The 20043-nt window shown below is 34.0% G+C and overlaps 1 protein-coding gene across 3 annotated transcripts in view; it reads left to right on the plus strand.

The window, feature by feature from the left end:
• The window catches only part of LOC128991777 (serine/threonine-protein kinase ULK2), a 157158-nt gene that overhangs the window by 26157 nt on the left and 110958 nt on the right, over positions 1-20043 (plus strand). For all 3 annotated transcript variants that reach the window (XM_054414998.1, XM_054415171.1, XM_054415083.1), the window contains exons 3-5: positions 940-990; positions 10703-10735; positions 12336-12372. In XM_054414998.1, the coding sequence (XP_054270973.1) occupies positions 940-990; positions 10703-10735; positions 12336-12372 (121 nt within the window). The remainder of the gene's footprint in view (positions 1-939; positions 991-10702; positions 10736-12335; positions 12373-20043) is intronic.

Here is a 20043-nt window from a genome sequence, read left to right on the forward strand (position 1 = left end):
TAGCCTGTCTTTAATGTATTTGTAATCTTAACTAAGTAAACAGGTTTTGCTGAATTATTTTGATATTCGGCATTTGGGTTTGGGGCCAACTGTTGGTTAATATGTATCTATAATAAACTGAGTGTCTCATTTAAATGATAATTGGGTGAACATTTCTTAAACGATTTATTACGGAAAAAATGTATTTTCGTTTCTGTTGTACAATAACACAATATGCCTTTTTGTTTCTTCAGGCACAAAACATGAGCTATTTTATGGTTTGTACTGAACTGAGAAAGGCCATTGAAATACCTGTTGTAAAATGTAGTTGTAGGCATCCGGTAAAAAGTATTTGATCAATTAATTGTTGTATTGACTACTGCAAACCCAAATGTATATACATATTAACCAACAGTTGGCCCCATAAATCAAATCCAATAACTTGAATATTAAAATTAAAATTAAAAACCTGCTTGATTAGTTAAGGTTACAAATAAATTAAGATAAGCTACTTAATAATAAAATGTTTCCTATTAAATTAAAACTGAGAGAAGAAAATTAATCATTCTCACTTATTTCTATATCTAGTCAGGGGGTAAAAATCCGGGGGTAAAAATGTGGACCGTACATTTTGAGCTGATCTCGTGAAGGGGGTAAAAGTCTGTGGGTAAAATTCCGGCCCGTACACTCAAAATTCGTGTGCGGAATTTTACCCCCTGGTTTGTGATGTCAGTTTAGCCCAAGGGGTAAAATTCCAGGGGGTTAAAAATCTGCTACCCCTTAATATTTCGTACTACTTTCATGCATGCTCAAACCCCCTCAGCTCCTGGACTACTACTCGTACATAAAATATCTCCCAAAATGAGTGTATGCGGTTCATGTTATGTTCCTTTTTTATTAGACCTAGTTTTTTAAATCTTTATTTACTATGTACCGTATTTAATTGACAATATTTTTCAGGAACTTAGGGAACTGAACCATGAAAATGTTGTAGCATTACTGGACTGCAAAGTAAGTTTTTATACTTATTATACTAGGCTATTATGAAAAAAATAATAGTCTCAGGATTCCTAGTTTTGTTTGAAATTTCTTTGCTATCACCCATAGGTGTGAAAATCCTCGGTAATTCTGAGCAATTACTTGGTCAACCCTAAACTTTTTAATATTTTACTACGATAATGTAGAGATGTATGTGAAACTAAAAAAAACATAATTTAGGCCACGAAAATTTAATATATGCTATATACAAATAGAAATTACTTCAGTAATCGCCGGGTTCAACATCCTCATCCGAGTCAGCAGCAACTGGATCATTGTTCTATTGTGATGGTTCCCCGTTGCAACCTAACCTAACCTAACATAATGGTACTGTCACAACTGGCCTTCCACGCATCTCCCGCTAGCCACTGTTACCGCGTGGACTTTGAACCTTCAACGCTTGGCAACCTGTACGATGGCCTTGCGGGGCTTGAATTATATGTTTCTTGTTGTCTGAAAACATCCTTATGACCGTAGTAAAATATGAAAATGTTTGGGGTTGACCAAGTAATAGCTCAAAATTACCAGATCCTCTATTAAAAGCGATTTAAATGAAAGCTTGGCCAGTGTCTACTCAGTAGACGATTGTAGGCCTATTCACTGTATGAATTGACTGACGAGCCAATTAGCTTTTTAACAATATCATTGTCATTGCCCAAGTTTTGCTTATGTAGTAAATATACAGGGTAATTGATATAAGTATGCCAGCTGTTTCATTCAAAAATTATAAGAGATATCAAAATACCCCCGCCGCAGCAAACCTGCAGACTAAGCGAATTTCCATTTCCATGAATGGATTTACACTAAAATGTCTCCTTAAAAATATCACATATTCCCTATTTAAATAGAATCAGTTTAAAACATACTTAGGTTTGCTGCAACAGGGAGGGTAAAAGTGTTTTTTATGTAAAATGTTAATAGTTAGTAAGAAATAAAATCATTTTCCAAATTTGGGCAAAATATGTTAATAAACAAGCAAACTACAACAGTTTACTTATTCTCCATAAGAATAACATGGGAATTTTAAATTTACAACTTTTTGGAATTTTCTCCGTAACCATTAGGCACATTATAACGCTTCAATATACTAAATTATTTGTTTTTTTAAGCTCTACAAAATAGTTTAGAAAGAAATTGTAAAATTTTATGTTTTTTGGGTCAAAAATGGGAAAACCCCATTTTTACCCCATAAAAGCCCCCATAAACCCCCCGTTCCCATGGTCCGATCATGCTGGTTCGCGAACTCGTTCGAATAAACGTAGGTTTACACGGTTGTACCAAATTTCATCAAAATCGGATCATTTTTGCTCGAGTTATCGCGCTAACGGACACACATATATATATATATATATATAAATACTAGCTGACCCGGCGAACTTCGTATCGCCTAAGTTATAGGTTTCCCCTAAGACAGACCGATGGAAAGAAAGTACCGTTACGTTTAATTTTCAAGATGATCTCGTTCGCATCGCTCAATCACGCCCTGGTTGAAGTTCGTTCGCTACGCTCACTCACCTTTCGGTTGGAGCTCGTTCGCTGCGCTCACTTGCCTTCAGGTTAGCTCGTTCGCTACGCTAACTCGCCTCCAGGTTGAAGTTCGTTCGCTACGCTCACTCACCTTTGGCCTGGAGCTCATTCGCTACGCTCACTCACCTTTAGGTTGGAGCTCGTTCGCTGCGCTCACTTGCCTTCAGGTTAGCTCGTTCGCTACGCTAACTCGCCTCCAGGTTGAAGTTCGTTCGCTACGCTCACTCACCTTTTGGTTGCAAATTAGCTGTTGTCATAAATGTAAAAGAAATAATAGTGCTGCACCCTGTTGGTAATCCTTGTAACTTTAATGCTATTGAACATCATAGAACAGAACCAACTTGTTTAATTGAAACAGCTGTTAAGATTCATTAATTCCATTTCTCATAAGGTTAACATGGGAAACTCCAGAGCCACTGGGGCGGAGGCCTTTTAAGAATTTCGAAACGGGAAATAGTTTACGTCCGATTCGCATACCTACAGAATTTACACACCAAATTTCATAACGATCGGTGAAGTCGTTCCGGAGGAGTTTGCAGACAAACACTGTGACACGAGAATTTTATATATTAGATATATATATATATATATATATGAATTTGAACGGATGGTGTTTTTGGCCTCTCGGGACCTCAAAACAAAAACAAAAATCGGTCCAAAAAATTCGCTAAAATATTAAATTGTAACTGCCTTAGATTTTTTATTAAAAAGATGTTGGTCAAGTTGAAAAAATAATTTTAGCCGCCATTTTTCCAATATGGCTGCCAACTTTGAAAGATTCCCTGAAGAACTTCTTAAGGAAGACCCTATATTTTATGAATTTTTTAGAAAGTAAATGCATTTAAAAACGTTTTTATTCCTGGCATTTTTTTTCCAGTAGGCTATGTTAAAACTAAAAAAAATGACTTGTGTACATTCTGTGCCATGTAGCTCCTATACGAGTAACTTTAGTTTAGAGAGAAAATGCTGATAGTAAAACAGTCTTTAAATGACATCTACATTCTAAAAAAAGACAATTAAAAACATAAAAAATATTGATTCCATTATTTTAAAAATAACCGCCATTTTCCATAATGGCAGAAAGTTTTAAAATAAGAAAACTATGTATTTTATGTGGTTTTTAGAATGTAGATGCAACTTTAAGACCTATTTACTATTACCATTTTCTCTCTAAACTTACTCATTTAGGAGCTACACGGCACAGAATGTACACTGTAGGCCTAACTTATTTTTTCTTAGTTTTAACAAGCTGTAACTTCTAAATGCTTTAGAGAAAAAATGCCAGGAATAAAAACGTTTTTAAATAGCATTTACTTTAAAAGAAATGCATAAAATATAGGGTTTTCCATAAGAAAAATCAAAGTTGGCGGCCATATTGGAAAAATGCTGGCTAAAATTATTTTTTCAACTTGACCAACATTTTTCTAATAAAAAATCTGAGGCAGTTACAATTTAACATTTTTTGATATCTCTTATAACTTTCAAATAAAACAGCTGGCACACTTAAATCAATCACCTTTTCCTTGAACAAAACTAATATTAAGTTAAGTTATTTATTGTATATTTATTTGTATTCTCATAAAATATTACTAATCTCAGACTTACCCAAAAAATTTGCAAGAATTTGCAAATTCTGTCATGTCATATTGGGTCAAAAGGGTTATTGCAGTATAAAGCTGTTTACTGCAGTTTTATTTAATATTTATCTATATATACATATATATATATATAATACGCTAAGCTGATCTTTGTGAACAGAACTCCTCCCTCATTTTTGGACCGATTTTGATGATTAAAGTGTCAAAAAAATGGCCCTGATCTGTAGTTTTGCAAAGTCTTTTTCATTTTTTGAAATATTTATTAGTTTGGGCAGGATATTCCATCAAAGTTGGGTTTTCTCTCAGAAGATTAACATGGGGAATCTAAATATTTCATTGGAAACTTTGTCTCCACTAATTTGAGAAAACGGCTGGGCGTAGAAACTTGGTAGAGGTGTGTCCAAAGAAAGCTCTCGGTCTCTAGATGAGCCATCAAAAGAAAACAAAGTAAATTCCCTTAGGGCTCTGTACCAGAAACCTTTAAAGTTCCTTTCCCAGATTTGTTTACATTATCGTCATATGGATAATTTTTTACTACTTTTTAATGAAACAGCTGTTAATATTTAAATTGTATTTTAAACAACACATATTATAGCGAGTTACCGAGTTTGTCAAAAAGAAGTATTTGCAATGTAATTTTCTGATTTTAAAATTTATTTTGTTCTGCATCATCTCATGTTTTGGAATATAACGTTCCATTACAAAATCATTGGAAAATATTTATATTACATACAGTAACTCTTAAAATGATTTCTTATTGAATTATCTTATTTCTATTATACGGATTGGTGTCTACCTTTTTGACCACTTTTGTCGATATTTTGCCATATCTAAGACAGATCATCATAGGTTCATGAGATTATTTTCATACATGTTTTCAATTATTAGAAAAGATTTTGATTGTGTAATACAATACAAAATAATACAAGTGCAGAAGGGCACGTTGCCCATGAGCCGTGTATATATTTTAAAATTAATAGTGGTTTACAGCAACTGGATTAAATTTTTAATAATTTTTATGAAGAAATATGTGCACGATTTAGAAACTTGCAAAATTGCAATTTATTGCAGACTTTTTAGAGATGTTACTTCGATGTATTAATTCAGCTTAGTGAAAACACAATAGAGCCTTTGAATGTTATTAAACTAACTAAAAAAGGTTGTGCATGTTTAATAGCGCTACTCAGCAACAAAAACCATTTAATTGATCTCTAAAAGAAATTTTGTAAAGTGCACCGGTAACTTACCAAGATAGTAACATAAAAAATGCCCATACTACATACTACAAAAAAGGTTCAGGCCAGAGCTATTTTAATGCGCTTGGATTGTGACATTTATTAATTCGGCTTATATTTTTCGTAACCAACGGATTATTTATCTACAGAAGAAGTTCATTGTGCTCTTATCCTGTCTAATAACATCCAAACACAGAAACCTTGCCTAAAATAGTACCTATATCTTGACAGATGGTTTGCAGTAGCCTATTACGGCCCGTGGCCCACTTGGTTGACCTTAAGTGAGATTTGTGAAAATAACACTACACTTCGACTGTAAAACAAATTTCACAAAGATGAATTACCATTTAAGCAGTTACTGTCATGACAGAAAAGTCGTGTTCCTTTTCAACTAGATCTCCTCATCCTTTCTAAGATACGTTGATTAACAACAATGCATGTAAACGTCACTATTTACGTAACAATTTACAGTATTTGCTTTTTGGAAATGCAGCATTGCATTGTCATTCACATTATTTGTGGACAATGAAGCCACATGACCATATGAACGAGGTCCCTCATTTCAAGAATAAGAGCCAGCTTCACTACAAGTATATTCCACTACAACTAACATTCCGAAGATATATTGAACACTTAATGTAATTTATAAGGCTGAGACAACTGACATCCGCATGTCATGGAATCAAAGTTATGCAAAAAAAATATTATTGCTAAATTTAGAGGGTTATTTATTGGCACAGAAGAACGGTATGATGTCCGACGTGACAAAGGAAAAATAAAACTTACACAGTTTTAGGGTGGTCCTCCCTTTGAAGTAAAAACGTGCCTTCTCAACAAACAGATATTTTTTGTAAAAAAAAACACAGATTTAATCTGCATAACACTGATGAAATCGCAGAAGTGTGTACCACAAAAGATCCAACAATACGATTTTAATACTATTTAAAGATTCTTCCAAAAGCATTCTTCATTTTATTATATTCATCAAAAAGAAGAGAAACCAGTTACCATAGGAACAATAACACCTACTAGTGACCCTGTTGCTCGAATTCGAGCAATTGCTAAGTATTACAGGTGTTATTTTAAAACGGTCATAATTTCTGATGACTTTAAATGATTCGACTCAAAGATTATGGAAATACTCAAGATGTACATAACAGATCGATATAATCAACATTTCTTGTAAATATCTTATCATTTTTCAAAAGCTGATCTAGTTTTTTAGGGTTTTCTACGAATAGCCTTACTCATAGCTGCATTAAATTGTCCATAATAACGATTATAAATAAAAAAAAAAAACATTATTTCTACTTATTCTCCTTGGTGGTGTTCTATGCCTTTCCTGTGTTTCCATTGTTTGCAAATCGGCTCCTTCAATGATTACTAAGAAATGCAGCACAGTGTTAATCCAGTTTTCTTTTTAGTATATCAATTTATCCAGTCTCTCTCGCTTTTTTCCAATAATATTTACGCCAACACAAATTCAAATAGTAAAAATTTAATTTCAACCAAGTCAGTATATGTTTGTAGCAAACTGTTAAATTAGCTAACTTAATGAGCCGTATTAATAAAGAAGAGGTAAACCTTTTACTTGCGAAAATTCGAGGAAATCCTTCTATCTGTATTAATAAAAACTCAAGCAAAACCTTTTACTTTATAAGGAAAAGGTAATCCATAGAAAGTTGAGGTTTTGCTCATGACTTAAGTAAATGGTTATTAATAAAACTGACCATTTACTTTTTCTTTGAAGTAAATCCTTCAAAAATGATGCATCTGATCAGTAGCAGATTATACGTTTAAGTAAAAGGTGTGTGGTGGTTTTACAGTGTGGTGTTAAATTTTAGCGAATTTCCTAAATAGGGAAAAAGCTATTCCGTAGGTCTCGTGGTAAGACCTAGACCTATGACCCATTTACTTTTCCGTTTTCAGGTCCCCAGAGGCCAAAAACCTCCTCCGTTCAAATTCATATATATGTTTGCCCGTTAGCAAGATAACTCGAGCAAAGGTGATCCGATTTTGATTGTTTATTCTAAGGGATTCGCGAATCAGCATAATAGGGTATGGAAACGGGGGTTTATGGGTGGTTTTATGGGGTAATTGGATTTTAACATTTTTTACCCTAAAAACATAGAATTTAGCAACTTCTTTCCAAGCCATTTTGTAGAGTTAAAAAAACTATTAATTTAGTATATCGAAGCGATATTATGCGCCTAATGGCTACGGAGAAAATAAAAAAAAACTGTAAATTTAAAATTTCCATGTCATTTTTATGGAGAAATTTTTAAACTGTTGTAGTTTTCTTGTTTGTGAGCCTTTTTTTATCAAATTTGCATTCATTTCATACTAAACTATTACATAAAAAAAAAAATACCCCCGCCGCAGCAAACCTGCCGACTAAGCGAATTTCCATTTGTCTGAATTGATTTTTAGTTAAATATATTTTAATAACATTAGGTTTAACGAGTACCTAGGTTTGCTGCTACAAGGAAACTAATAAAGTGTGTTTTTGAGTAAAATATTGATAGCTTAGTACAAAATAAATAAATTTGCCAAGTTTGATCAAAATATATTCATAAACAAGCAAACTACAACATTTGACAATATTCTCCATAAGAATAACATGGGAATTTAAAATTTAAAATTTTTTAAATTTTCTCCGTTACTAATAATTGAACAAAAATACTTTTATATACTAAATTATTTGTTTTTTTAAGCTCTTTAAAAAGGCCTAAAGAGAAATTGGGAAATTTTGTGTTTTGAGGGTCAAAAGTGAGAAAAACCAATTTTTACCCCATAAAACCCCCCGTAAAGCCCCGTTCCCATGGTCCGATCGTACTGGTTCGCGAACTCATTCAAGTTTATCCCGCTTTACACCTTTAAACCAAATTTAATCAAAATCGGACAAAAATTACTCAAGTTATCGCGTTCACGGACGTATATATATATATATATGTCTATATATATATATATACATATATAAAAATTTGAACGAATAGTGTTTTTGGCCTCTGGGGACATCAAAATGAAAAAGTAAATCGGTCCCGGGTCTAGGTCTTACCGTGCCACCTACGGTAATAGCTACTTCCCTATAGGGAAATTCGCTAAAAACACCTTTTTACCCTCTCTGTAGCAGTAAACCTAAGTACTCAGTTAAACTAAAGCTACATAAATAGGGAATTAATATGATATTGGAGACATTTTAGTGTACATCCAATCAAGCAAATGGAAATTTACTTAGTCTGCAGGTTTGCTGTGGCGGGAGTATTTTGTTTACCTCCTACTAAGCTATCAAAATTTCAATAAAAACACACCTCAACACCTTCCTTGAATCAGCAAACCTAGGTACTCATTAAAATTAATATTATTTAAATAGGAAATAAATCTGACAATTGTCAGGGAATATTTTAGAAGAAATCCAGCCAGAAAAGGAAATTTATTTAGTCTGCAGCTGCGGCGAGGGTTTCTGTGGTTACAGTACTGCATGCTATCTACAAAGCATATATGATGATTTCTATAAAAAAAATTATTATGTACCCAACTAACTATTATCATCAACCAAATGATATGTCTAGAAAGGGGTTAAGATTCTGGGGGTGAAATTCCGGCCCACACACTCTAGATTTTATAACACTACATACACACAGTTAAGCCTTCGAGGGATATCAGTAGACAAAAATAGACAGGATCAGACGTGTAACATGTGATGTTCCTAAAGAACCATTTACTTCCGAGCAGAAGGATTTGCTTGGAAGTAAAAGGTAATCATTATTAATACGGTTTGAAGGATATGCTTTTACTTTTACCTTTTACTAGAAGCAAATGCTTTTGCTTCATACCTTTTCCTTTTGAGCATATCCTTCTTTTTATTAATACGGCTCAATGACTGTTTACAATTAACATATGTTCTTCTTCTCACTTTTAATTTCTGACAACAGCTGGAGTTTCAAAACAATGTTTGTTTCCCATGTTAATCTTATGGAGAAATACAAAACTTTAAAGGGCCCCAGGGCCTCACTCTCTAATTATTTCCCTAAAAAGAAAGTTTCCTGCACAACTTCACGTTACGCTCTTTCCAATGACACCAAAAACATGTCAATCGGTTCAGTAGTTTCGGAGGAGTAATTGTCACAAAAAACCTGCTTGCGTATTAAATAAGTACTAGTGTTCCTGATGCTCGAATTCGAGCAATTGCTAAGTATAACAGGCGTTATTTTAAAACAAATTTTAACCAAGTTTGTAAATGTTTGTAGTAAACTTATTTACTGTTTACAATTAACATATGTTATTATCACTTTTAATTTCTGACAACAGCTGGAGTTTCATAACAACTTTTGTTTCCCATGTTAATCTTATGGAGAAATATGAAACTTTAAAGGGCCCCAGGGCCTCACTCTCTAATTATTTCCCTAAAGAGAAAGTTTCCTGCACAACTTCACGTTACGCTCTTTCCAATGACACCAAAAACATGCCAATCGGTTCAGTAGTTTCAGAGGAGTAATTGTCACAAAAATCTTGCTTGCGTATTAAATAAGTATAGATAGATGACGAACGGTATAAGAAATATGTTATTCATTGAATGATCAACCATATTTTGTAACTAACACGATAGTCATTATTGTTTCTACACATATTTATTACTCATTAAACAATGCTAAATGCTAACATTTTTTATAATTTCACTCTGTCGCAGTTAGAAGAATTATCGTATGCCTTTAAAGCAACCGTCGATCTCGACAGGTTTCACCTAGTTTTAATTATAATACTAGAGGTCGTTCAGTGGTCGAAAACTCAAGCAAAATATGTAATGTACAGGATTCTCTATTTTCACCCCACACTGTAAATGAAACATGTGATTGGAATTTCTTCCATTTGTTTTGATTTTCTGTTTATATTTTGTCACCAGCACCAACCCATAAGACCCATGTTAATTTTTTTTTATTTTAAATTCAGTTTTTGTGCTTATTTTTAAGCCTATTTTAATTTATAAAGGGGTTGTGAACATCTGCAGGAAAATACCTTTATAACAGTATGCGTAGATTTTCCCTGTGATTAACACGAGCTGATAAAAAATGTTTTAAAGAAACATGCTGTGCCTATAAATATGTAGATAAATATTATATTATGTTTATTATACTTACTATATTAATATTTTATTATTATTTTAACATTTATTTTAAAATAATATTATCAGTTAAATATCATTTTGCTATGAATTAAATATGTTTGTTTTAATAATAATTTTGTATCACGGCTAGGCCAAGAGAATTGAAATCACACTTTCTTTCATTATTATTTCTATAATAAGCTCCTTCTTATTTTTTTCAGGAATCAGCAAATCATGTATTTTTGGTTATGGAGGTATGTATTTTTTCTTAGACATTGTTGTAAAATAAACTACTATTATGATGACCATTCTTTATGTTTGATCATGGATGATGTGATGAATTTGACAAAAAAAAAAAAAAAAAAAGAAGTGTACAGTAGAGTCTTGCTATTCTGAAATAAACTAGACTGAACCCAGTTCGGATTAGTTGAAAATTGATATCAATTGAGGCTCTTTTCATTAATAATACACCAGTCTTTATATATAAATTAAGTTCTTGGACTTGTGCGATTGACATAAGACTCCATGCACTCGATTGGGCCAACTGATCAGGTGATAAGTGAACAGGTTACAGTTAGTTGGTTGCACTGCATGTACATACATGAGAGTGTCAATTCCAAAATTTAACCCACTCTAACACACCCCTCCACCTTACCACTCTTTACAACCACACCATAGACGGAAATTTCAAATCAGCCAGGTCAGGTGTGCATTTAATGTGGTGTTGGAGCTTCCTGGGAAAGACCCATCTATAGGTCTCGCCACCCTAAGTTGAGGCAGCCCAGACGGACGGGCAGGGTCATTATCGGCCGGTCCCGCCCGACCCTTTATAATCCGATTAGTGACACTTCCGTGAACACTCTAGTTCCATAATTGTCATTAACAAAGTTAAAAACCGATGTATAAATTTAGTCTTTTACATTAATAACGTCTATTTAACAAACATTTCCGTTTTCGTCCCATCAAAATCGGACAATGTTTACGGTTCGTGAGCTATAAACAAAAAACAAAGTAGTGTAGACCCCAAAATCAAAAAACCGTAAACATTGTCCGATTTTGATGGGACAAAAACGAAAATGTTTGTTAAATCGACGTTATTAATGTAAAAGACTAAATTTATACATCGGTTTTTAACTTTGTTAATGACAATTATGGAACTAGAGCGTTCACGGAAGTGTCACTAAATCGGATTATAAAGGGTCGGGCGGGACCGGCCGATAATGACCCTGCCCGTCCGTTTGGGCTGCCTCAACTTAGGGTGGCGAGACCTATAAAATAAGCTGTGGGATCAGGTGGGAATCAGCAGGATGAATGGTTTTTATCCTTATCCTCACTGTGTTTGTGTCCATCAAAAAATTAGCTTTGTGTTCATAAGATGAAAGTAAACATGATAAAATAGCCTATGCATTATGCATAAATCACTGAATACTCCCTGGAATGCAAATGGTTAAAATTGACTAATATTTATATTCGATTCTAGCTTGCAGTAACTTAACAGATTGCCAATCAACAAACTTTTTACTAGGCTATCTCCTGCTTTACAATTGCTTAAAAAAATCTCGTTTGAAGTTTGTAGATTTTCAGAACGGCAGAAGTTTACTGCATATAAAACAGCCAGCTTACGCTATAGTCAGCTTTTTTGTAAACGGTACTTCAATGTGCATGCCAATTAACAGAGTAAAATATTAACTAAATTACTTTTTTTGAGGGACTTCTTTTGTACATAAATTGGGCCAGCTTGTTATCCACTAAGCTTAACTTTTCTCAATATAAGTTACTAAATTTTAAGAGAGGCACTACTATTTGTCAAATTTACTATACATTTTCATTTAATACACTTTTGATATGTTACAGTACTGCAATGGAGGAGATTTGGCGGACTACCTGTCAGGTATTTATTTTTTCCCTACCAACTTTTTTTTGGCTCCAGTTGAGGGCCAAAATTAAAATGTCTCCAAAACAAAATACAAAAAAAAATAGTTGTTTGTCAGTGCATTTCACGTGCAGACATTATTCTCTGTTTTTGTCAAAAGCCTTTGTAATATGTTTCATATTGACTCATTGATTAGTGTTCTTTAATATGTTTAATTTATGCCTGCCTTCTTTATTTTAATTGAACTAACACATGTTTAATTATTATTATGATTGTAAATAATGTCCAACAAATACACACATCTTTTTTGTCAAAGTCTTGTCTGTCTTTAATATTTTTTACATTTGGTGCCGAAACCCGACTTTATCATGTCAATAAGGAGATCAGAGAGGGAAAGACACCCTCCAGACAGATATACTCCAGCAATTGGGAATAACAACGACAAAACTGTTAATCCAAAGCCAAGTAATGACCAACCATCAGTATCTGCCAAATCTAGTACTTCTTCTAGTAGACGACGATTAATGGAAGTGGAGTTGAAGAAGCTGGAAGAAATACAGAAATTGGAAAGAGCCCATGAGGAAAGAGAAATGGAGCGACAACGACAAGTTGAAGAAATGGAGCGACAACGACAACGACAAGTTGAAGAAATGGAGCGACAACGACGAATGGAAGCTAGAGAACTAGAACGACAGAAGCAACTGCTGACAGCGAGAGCTGAGCTTGAGTCTGCTTCAGTGTGTGGCAGTCAACAGTCAAGCCGCCCTAGTAATCGATCTGAAACCAAGGTAGGACTTAGCATAAATCTTGATGATGAGGAAGAACCGCAAAGCAAGGTTGAAAGGTGGTTGAATGAAAAAGAACCAAGTCCTCATCAGCCATCATGACCTCAGCCGTGCAAAAGCTTGCGGATACCTTCCAAAAAGCTATACAGCCTGTTTCATTTCGTCAAAAACTTCCAAGCTTCAGTGGCAAGCCTGATGAATGGCCGATATTTTTTTCGGCGTATGAAAAAACTGCCTATCTTTTTAGTGAGGATGACAACCTCATAAGAGTAAGGAATTGCCTAGAGGGAGAAGCATTTAGAATGGTTAAGCCTCTTTTTGTCTCAAGTCAAAATCTTAAGTCAATTATCAAGACCTTACAGATGCGTTTTGGTAGACCAGAACTCATTTTGGAGTCAATGTTAAAAAAGACTCGTAGGCTACCTTCTGTCAAGGAAGACGACACTACAAGTCTTGTTGAGTTTTCGACAAATATTTTGAATTTTACTGCTACAGCAGAGTCATTACATCTAGAAAATTATGTATTAAATCCTTACTTACTAAATGAATGTCTCAACAAACTTCCCTATAGTTTAAAATACAGGTGGGCTGAACATGTAAGTAATAATGCTCTAAGCAGTCCCGACTTGAAGGAGTTTTCCACTTGGTTGGAAAAACAATGCTCAATCCTGAGTATTTACTTTCGTCCTACAGAAGAGAAACTCTGGCAGAAGAAAACTGACATAAAGCCGGTTTATACCAGTTCTACCGAAGACAAACAGTTTAACTGTATGTTTTGTCTCGACAGCCACGAAAGTGAACGATGTGGAGTTTTCAGGAAGGCAGATGTATCGCAGAGATGGAAAATGATTGTCGAAAAGAAACTATGTTTCTTCTGCTTTCGACGTCACCAGCTCCAAAAATGTAAAGTAAAAAAGGTTTGTGGGATAAATGGGTGCAGGTTGTTTCACCATCGTCTCCTCCATACTGACAAAATTGAGAGGTTTCCCAAACAGGACAGCGAACCGCAAAATAAAGAAATTATTAGCAGTCATGTTGTTAATAACCGTGTTCTACTAAGAGTATGTCCAGTGACATTATATGGCCCAAGTTGTCAGATCGACACTTACGCACTCTTAGATGATGGGTCAACAGTATCTTTGTTGGATTCAGCTACAGCCGATAAATTAGGCGTCAACGGTAGTATTGAACCCCTCACGACATGCTGGTCCAATGCAACCCAACATTTCGACCCAACATCCATGACTGTGAAAGTTAAAATTAAAGGGTTATATGAGGACGAAGTATTTGCATTAAACAATGTACGAACCCAGTCACCATTGGACTTACCAAAACAAATGGTGGATACTGTCAAACTGAAAAAGAAGTGGTCTCACTTACGGTCAATTGTTCAACCTTTACCGTCAGCAAATTTGAAACCTACAATACTTATAGGTCAAGACAACTGTGACCTTATTCTAGCAAGGAAAATAATTGAAGGTCCTCCCAACTCTCCAGTCTTGTCTTGGAGCCGTTTAGGCTGGACATTGCACGGTAAATGTCATGAACACATTGGGCGAGTAGATAGTCAATTCACTTTAACGTCTTTTGAAAGTGAAAAACTTCATGATATTATCAAAGATTCTTTTGAAATCGAGAATTATGGCGTGTCCCTAGTAGAAGATGACAATGTGAAATCAGTTGAAGACGAAAAAGCCCTCAAGATTTTAGAAGATACGACCAAAAAAGTAGGGGATAGGTATGAATCCGGCCTACTATGGAAGTCAGAAGACTTTAAATATCCACCGAGCTATGAAAATGCGCTGAAAAGGCTTAAGGGTATTGAAAGGAAGATGGCAAGAGACGAAAACTTTCATAACAAATACAAAGCCAAGATCACTGATTATGAAGAAAAAGGTTACATCAGAAAACTACGTGATGACGAAGCTAATGTTATAAATGACCGGACTTATTATCTGCCTCATTTTGGGGTAATAAATCCAAACAAACCTGACAAACTGAGGTTAGTATTTGACGCAGCTGCTAAAGCGAATGGTGTGTCATTCAATGATGGTTTGCTTAGTGGTCCTGACCTTTTGAACCCTCTGCCAGCAGTGCTTCTCAAATTCAGATTAAGAAAATTTGCGATCGCAGGTGACATACAAGAAATGTTTCATCAAGTACGTATCAGAAAAGAAGATGTCGATTCGCAAAGGTTTCTATGGAGAGAAGATCCGAACAACAAACCAGATACCTATATCATGGAAGCAATGATATTTGGATCAACGTGTTCCCCGAGTACTGCCTTGTATGTAGTAAACAGCAACGCCAAGAGGTTTCTACAAATTTACCCAGAAGCAAGTAAAGCGATCCTCTGCAGTGAATACATGGACGATCTACTAGACTCTACTGATACAGAAGAAGAAGCTATAATTAGAATACAACAGATAACAGAAATTCACAAGTCCGGAGGTTTTAAAATCTGTAACTGGTTGTCAAATTCAAAAGAAATTTTACTTGAAATACCGGAAGATTTGAAGACAAACTCTACAAAACTACTGCAACTTATCGCCGGCCTCTGACTAAAGTTGCAGTCCTTACCGTTGGAGGGGAAAACATGTAATATGTTTCATATTGACTCATCGATTAGTGTTCTTTAATATGTTTAATTTATGCCTGCCTTCTTTATTTTAATTGAACTAACACATGTTTAATTATTATTATGATTGTAAATAATGTCCAACAAATACACACATCTTTTTTGTCAAAGTCTTGTCTGTCTTTAATATTTTTTACAGCCTTCTTGATTTCACCATCACTAATGTATGTAGTAACAAAAAAGGATAAAAAATTCATGACCAAATAGGCAATAATTGATGTATAAAAAGGGTTCGTATTAATATTTTTCTTGTTGAATTGGAGTTAATTTAGGTAATTTAACTGCTTTTAAATTTAGAAGTAGGAACTAAAAAGTTAGTTTTTGTTTTTTTTTTAAGGCAAGTTTTGACCTAGAAATTTTAAATTTAAATGGAACATAGAAAACCTGAAATTGTCCTTGAATGTTTTTTCATGGCTTTCTGGACACCCTGTATGGACATATACTTTAATGAAATTGAAACATATTAAACTATAATAAGATTATAATAATAGTGTTTTTTTTTTTAAATCCCTAACCAAATTACAAGTACAGACAGTTGCTGTTCAGAGCCAAACAAGCTCATAAGTTGGCAGCTCTGCTTCAATTACTCCATTATCAATCAGCACGTTGTTAGACGATTATTCCTCTGTCGAAACATTGGTCAAAACATAGTGTATGTAGTATTAGTAGACAGGACTTGTCTGCTGCCATATTGGAGCACATCTTACTAATATTATAAACTAGGTGAAACCCGCCGAAATCGACGGTTAGGGGCCTCCTAGTTTATATGGTCGTGTGGCTTCATTGGCAACAAATAATGTAAATGAAATAGCAATGTGGCATTTCCAAAGAGAAAAACATACTGTAAATTGGCTGTTACGTAAATATTGACGTTTACATGCTTGTTAATCAACATATCTTATAAAGGATAATGTGATCTAGTTTAAAAGGAATGTGACCTTTCTGTCATGACAGTAGCTGCTTAAATAGTATTTACTCTTACAGCCAAAATATCGTGTTACTTTCAATAATTTTACCAACCCAGTGTGCCATGGTCCGTAATATAGGCCACTACAAATAATTTGTCAAGATAGGTACCATTTTAGGCAAGATTTTTGTGTTTGGATGTTATTAGACACGATAAGAGCACACTGAACTTCTTCTGCAGATGAATAACTGTTGGAGAAATATAAGCCGAATCATAAATATCACGATGCGAGTTTGAGCATTTTGTAACTATATGAGGAAGTTACATAGTATTTTTTAAGCTGCTGCTCAGTGCACATTAAGAATATATTTTTTAGAGATAAATTATGCACTTTAAGAATATATTTTTTAGAGATAAATTAAATTGTTTTTGTTGCTGGTAGTAAACACGCACAACCATTTTTTTGTTAGTCTAATAACATTCAAAGGCTCTCTAAGAGTTCAAGAAAATAATATTGCAAATACTTTCTTTGGACAATTCAGTAACACTCTATAAATTTAAGTTGTTTAAAATACAATTTAAAAATTAACAGCTGTTTCATTAAAAAGTATTATCCACATGGCCAAAATGTAAACAAATCTGTGGAGGGATCTTTAAAAGGCTTCTGCGGCAGAGCCCTAAGCGAATGTACTTCGTTTTTCTTTTGATAACTCATCTACAGACCAAGACCTTTCTTTGGACACCTCTACCAAGTTTCTACGCCCAGCCGTTCTCTTTAATTAGTGGATACAAAGTTTCAAATAAAATATTTAGATTCCCCCATGTTAATCTTATGGGAGAAAACTCAACTTTGATGGAAGATCCTGCCCAAACCAATAAAGATATCAAAAAACACTTTGCAAAACTACAGATCATGGCAATTTTTTTGACACTTTAATCATCAAAATCGGTCCAAAAATGAGGGAGGAGTACTGTTCACAAAAATCGGCTTAGCGTATTATATGTATAGATGTGAAAGTTTGGGTGTTTGTTTGTTTGAAGTTCAATCACGCATAAACTAGTGGACGGATTGGGCTGAAATTTGGCATGATGATAGCTCACAACATTCCCGATTAACATTTAGGCATATTCTTATCTCAAAAATCCTTTTGGGCTCCGCTCCAGTGGTTCTGTAGTTCCCCATGTTAACCTTATGAGTATTCATATTTAAAGGGAATTAAAAAATTTAGTCAGCTGTTTCAACTAAAAAAGTTGGTTCTATGATATGCAAAAGCATTAAAAGTTATAAGATTTACCAACAGGGTGCAGCAACATAATTCTTTTTGCTTTTATGAACACAGCTAATTTGAACCATTGACTATTTGAACTAAGCAGCAACAAAAACCTGTGATATGCAATGAGAACTGTCAAAGAAGGACTGTTTACAGTTATGTTTATGTTTTTAATTTCATGAATAATTTATGATATTTTGCGAATTGTTAATAATTTATTTGTCTCTGTTGTTTAGGTGAAGTGGTAGAACATTATGGCTATGGTATATGTGTAATACTATACTATACCGTAAATTTTATTATAGTAAACAATTTTCTTCAAATGTTTCCTACCCCATTGCAAACGCAAAGCTTGAGTATAACTGCAATAAGCATTTTATACTTATATGCCAACCCCGTACGAAGGACGGGTACTCTGCTAGTTCTTAATAAATTCCCAATAACACTAAACTATGGAGACAAAAACACAACAATGCATATCAGCTGATCGGTAATGAAGTAAAGAAAGCAGGGCTGCCAACTCATTTTCTTGTTTTGTTCCTAAACAGTGTATCTCTGTACATATAATTTGGATTGAATTAAAAAAACACCCTATATCACCTTATCATGTTTTGTAGTTAATTTTAATGATAGAGTGATCAGCTAAGTTATGACGTCGACTCATGTGGATGAATGAGATTTGGTAAGGCATCCAGGATGTAAAATGAAGGTAAAAAATTTAAGGTAGAATTAGTGTACCTGAATTGCTAAGTATTACAGGCTTATTTTAAAACGAATAACAGTCATAATTTCTGATGACTTTAAAAGATTTGACTCAAAGATTATCGAAATACTCAAGATGTACATAACAGATTGATATAATCAACATTTCTTGTAAATATCTGTCATTTTTCAAAAGCTGATCTAGTTTTTTAGTGTTTTCTGCAAATGTTTCCCACAATAGCGGCATTAGGATGTCCATAATAACAAGTATAAATAAAAAAATATATAAAAAACCTCATTTTTGACCATAGGTAAGAAATAATTACATTTTAATACCTGCACTATGCAATCCAGTATGATTGCAATAAAACTATAACCATAAGCAGACTCTCAAAATTAGTCATGTTCGTCTGTAAAAGTACATTGACATGTGACATGTGTACATTATTGATTATCTCTGGTACTAAAGAGCACATAGATCTTCAAACAAAGGATAAGTAGGCTAGTACTTGCAGAAAACAGTTGAATTTATAAGCAAATATTTTTTTTCTACAGTTACCTGACAAAGCGGGCTTTGTTGCACTGATTATAGCACGCAAGTATAGCTAATTGCTGCATTTACTTACACTCATTTTACTTTGCCGCACTCCTGTATTCCAACCAAACAACACAAAATAGTGTGCTTTTATTAGGCACAATTAAAGTATATGTATGGACGCTTGAAAATAAGTTGGCAACACTTAAAGATACTACAACTACGATCAGCTGTTGCAGCGTTTCCCAGCATTTGACTTTTGATATTACGACTTAAACTGTTGTTTCGTGTTAAAATTCTATTTTCGTTCTAAAACGTGTTGTTAAGTGTTTGAAAGACTAATTATTTATATGGTTTATAGTAATTTTAAGAAAAATATAATGTGTGGTAAGGTGAGCGGAATTAAAGTGCCTTTGCTGCACTTGAGAAAAAAGCTTTAACATTGTTATATCCAGCATTAAAATACACAAATGTTGTGTCCTTTCTGTATACAGTACTGTCAATTAATTTGTAACTGGAGAAATCAGTCAATAGGCAACATGACAAATAATGTCTCAGGGTGCAGAATCAAACCCTCAAACTTCAAGATTTTATCCTAACAAATATCTAACGACCCTATCAGGAAAGTGCTCTACCTTTATATCATGTTATTCATGTTAAACTCACAGTGGAGTATAATTTAAGACTAAGATGGACTTAACATAAGAACAAACAGATGGGTGCGGTTTTGAACATTCAAAAAGTCTGATATCCAGCCATTTTGTTTAACTATGATGTTTATCATTCAATTTAGACATGATCACTATGCTGAATATTTTATAGGTACTGATGAATATGAGTGGATAATAGTA

The sequence above is a fragment of the Macrosteles quadrilineatus genome, unplaced genomic scaffold (genome assembly GCF_028750875.1).
Source record: "Macrosteles quadrilineatus isolate MER2022 unplaced genomic scaffold, UCM_ALF_1.0 Scaffold_1__1_contigs__length_201487025, whole genome shotgun sequence".
Classification (NCBI taxonomy): Eukaryota; Metazoa; Arthropoda; class Insecta; order Hemiptera; family Cicadellidae; genus Macrosteles; species Macrosteles quadrilineatus.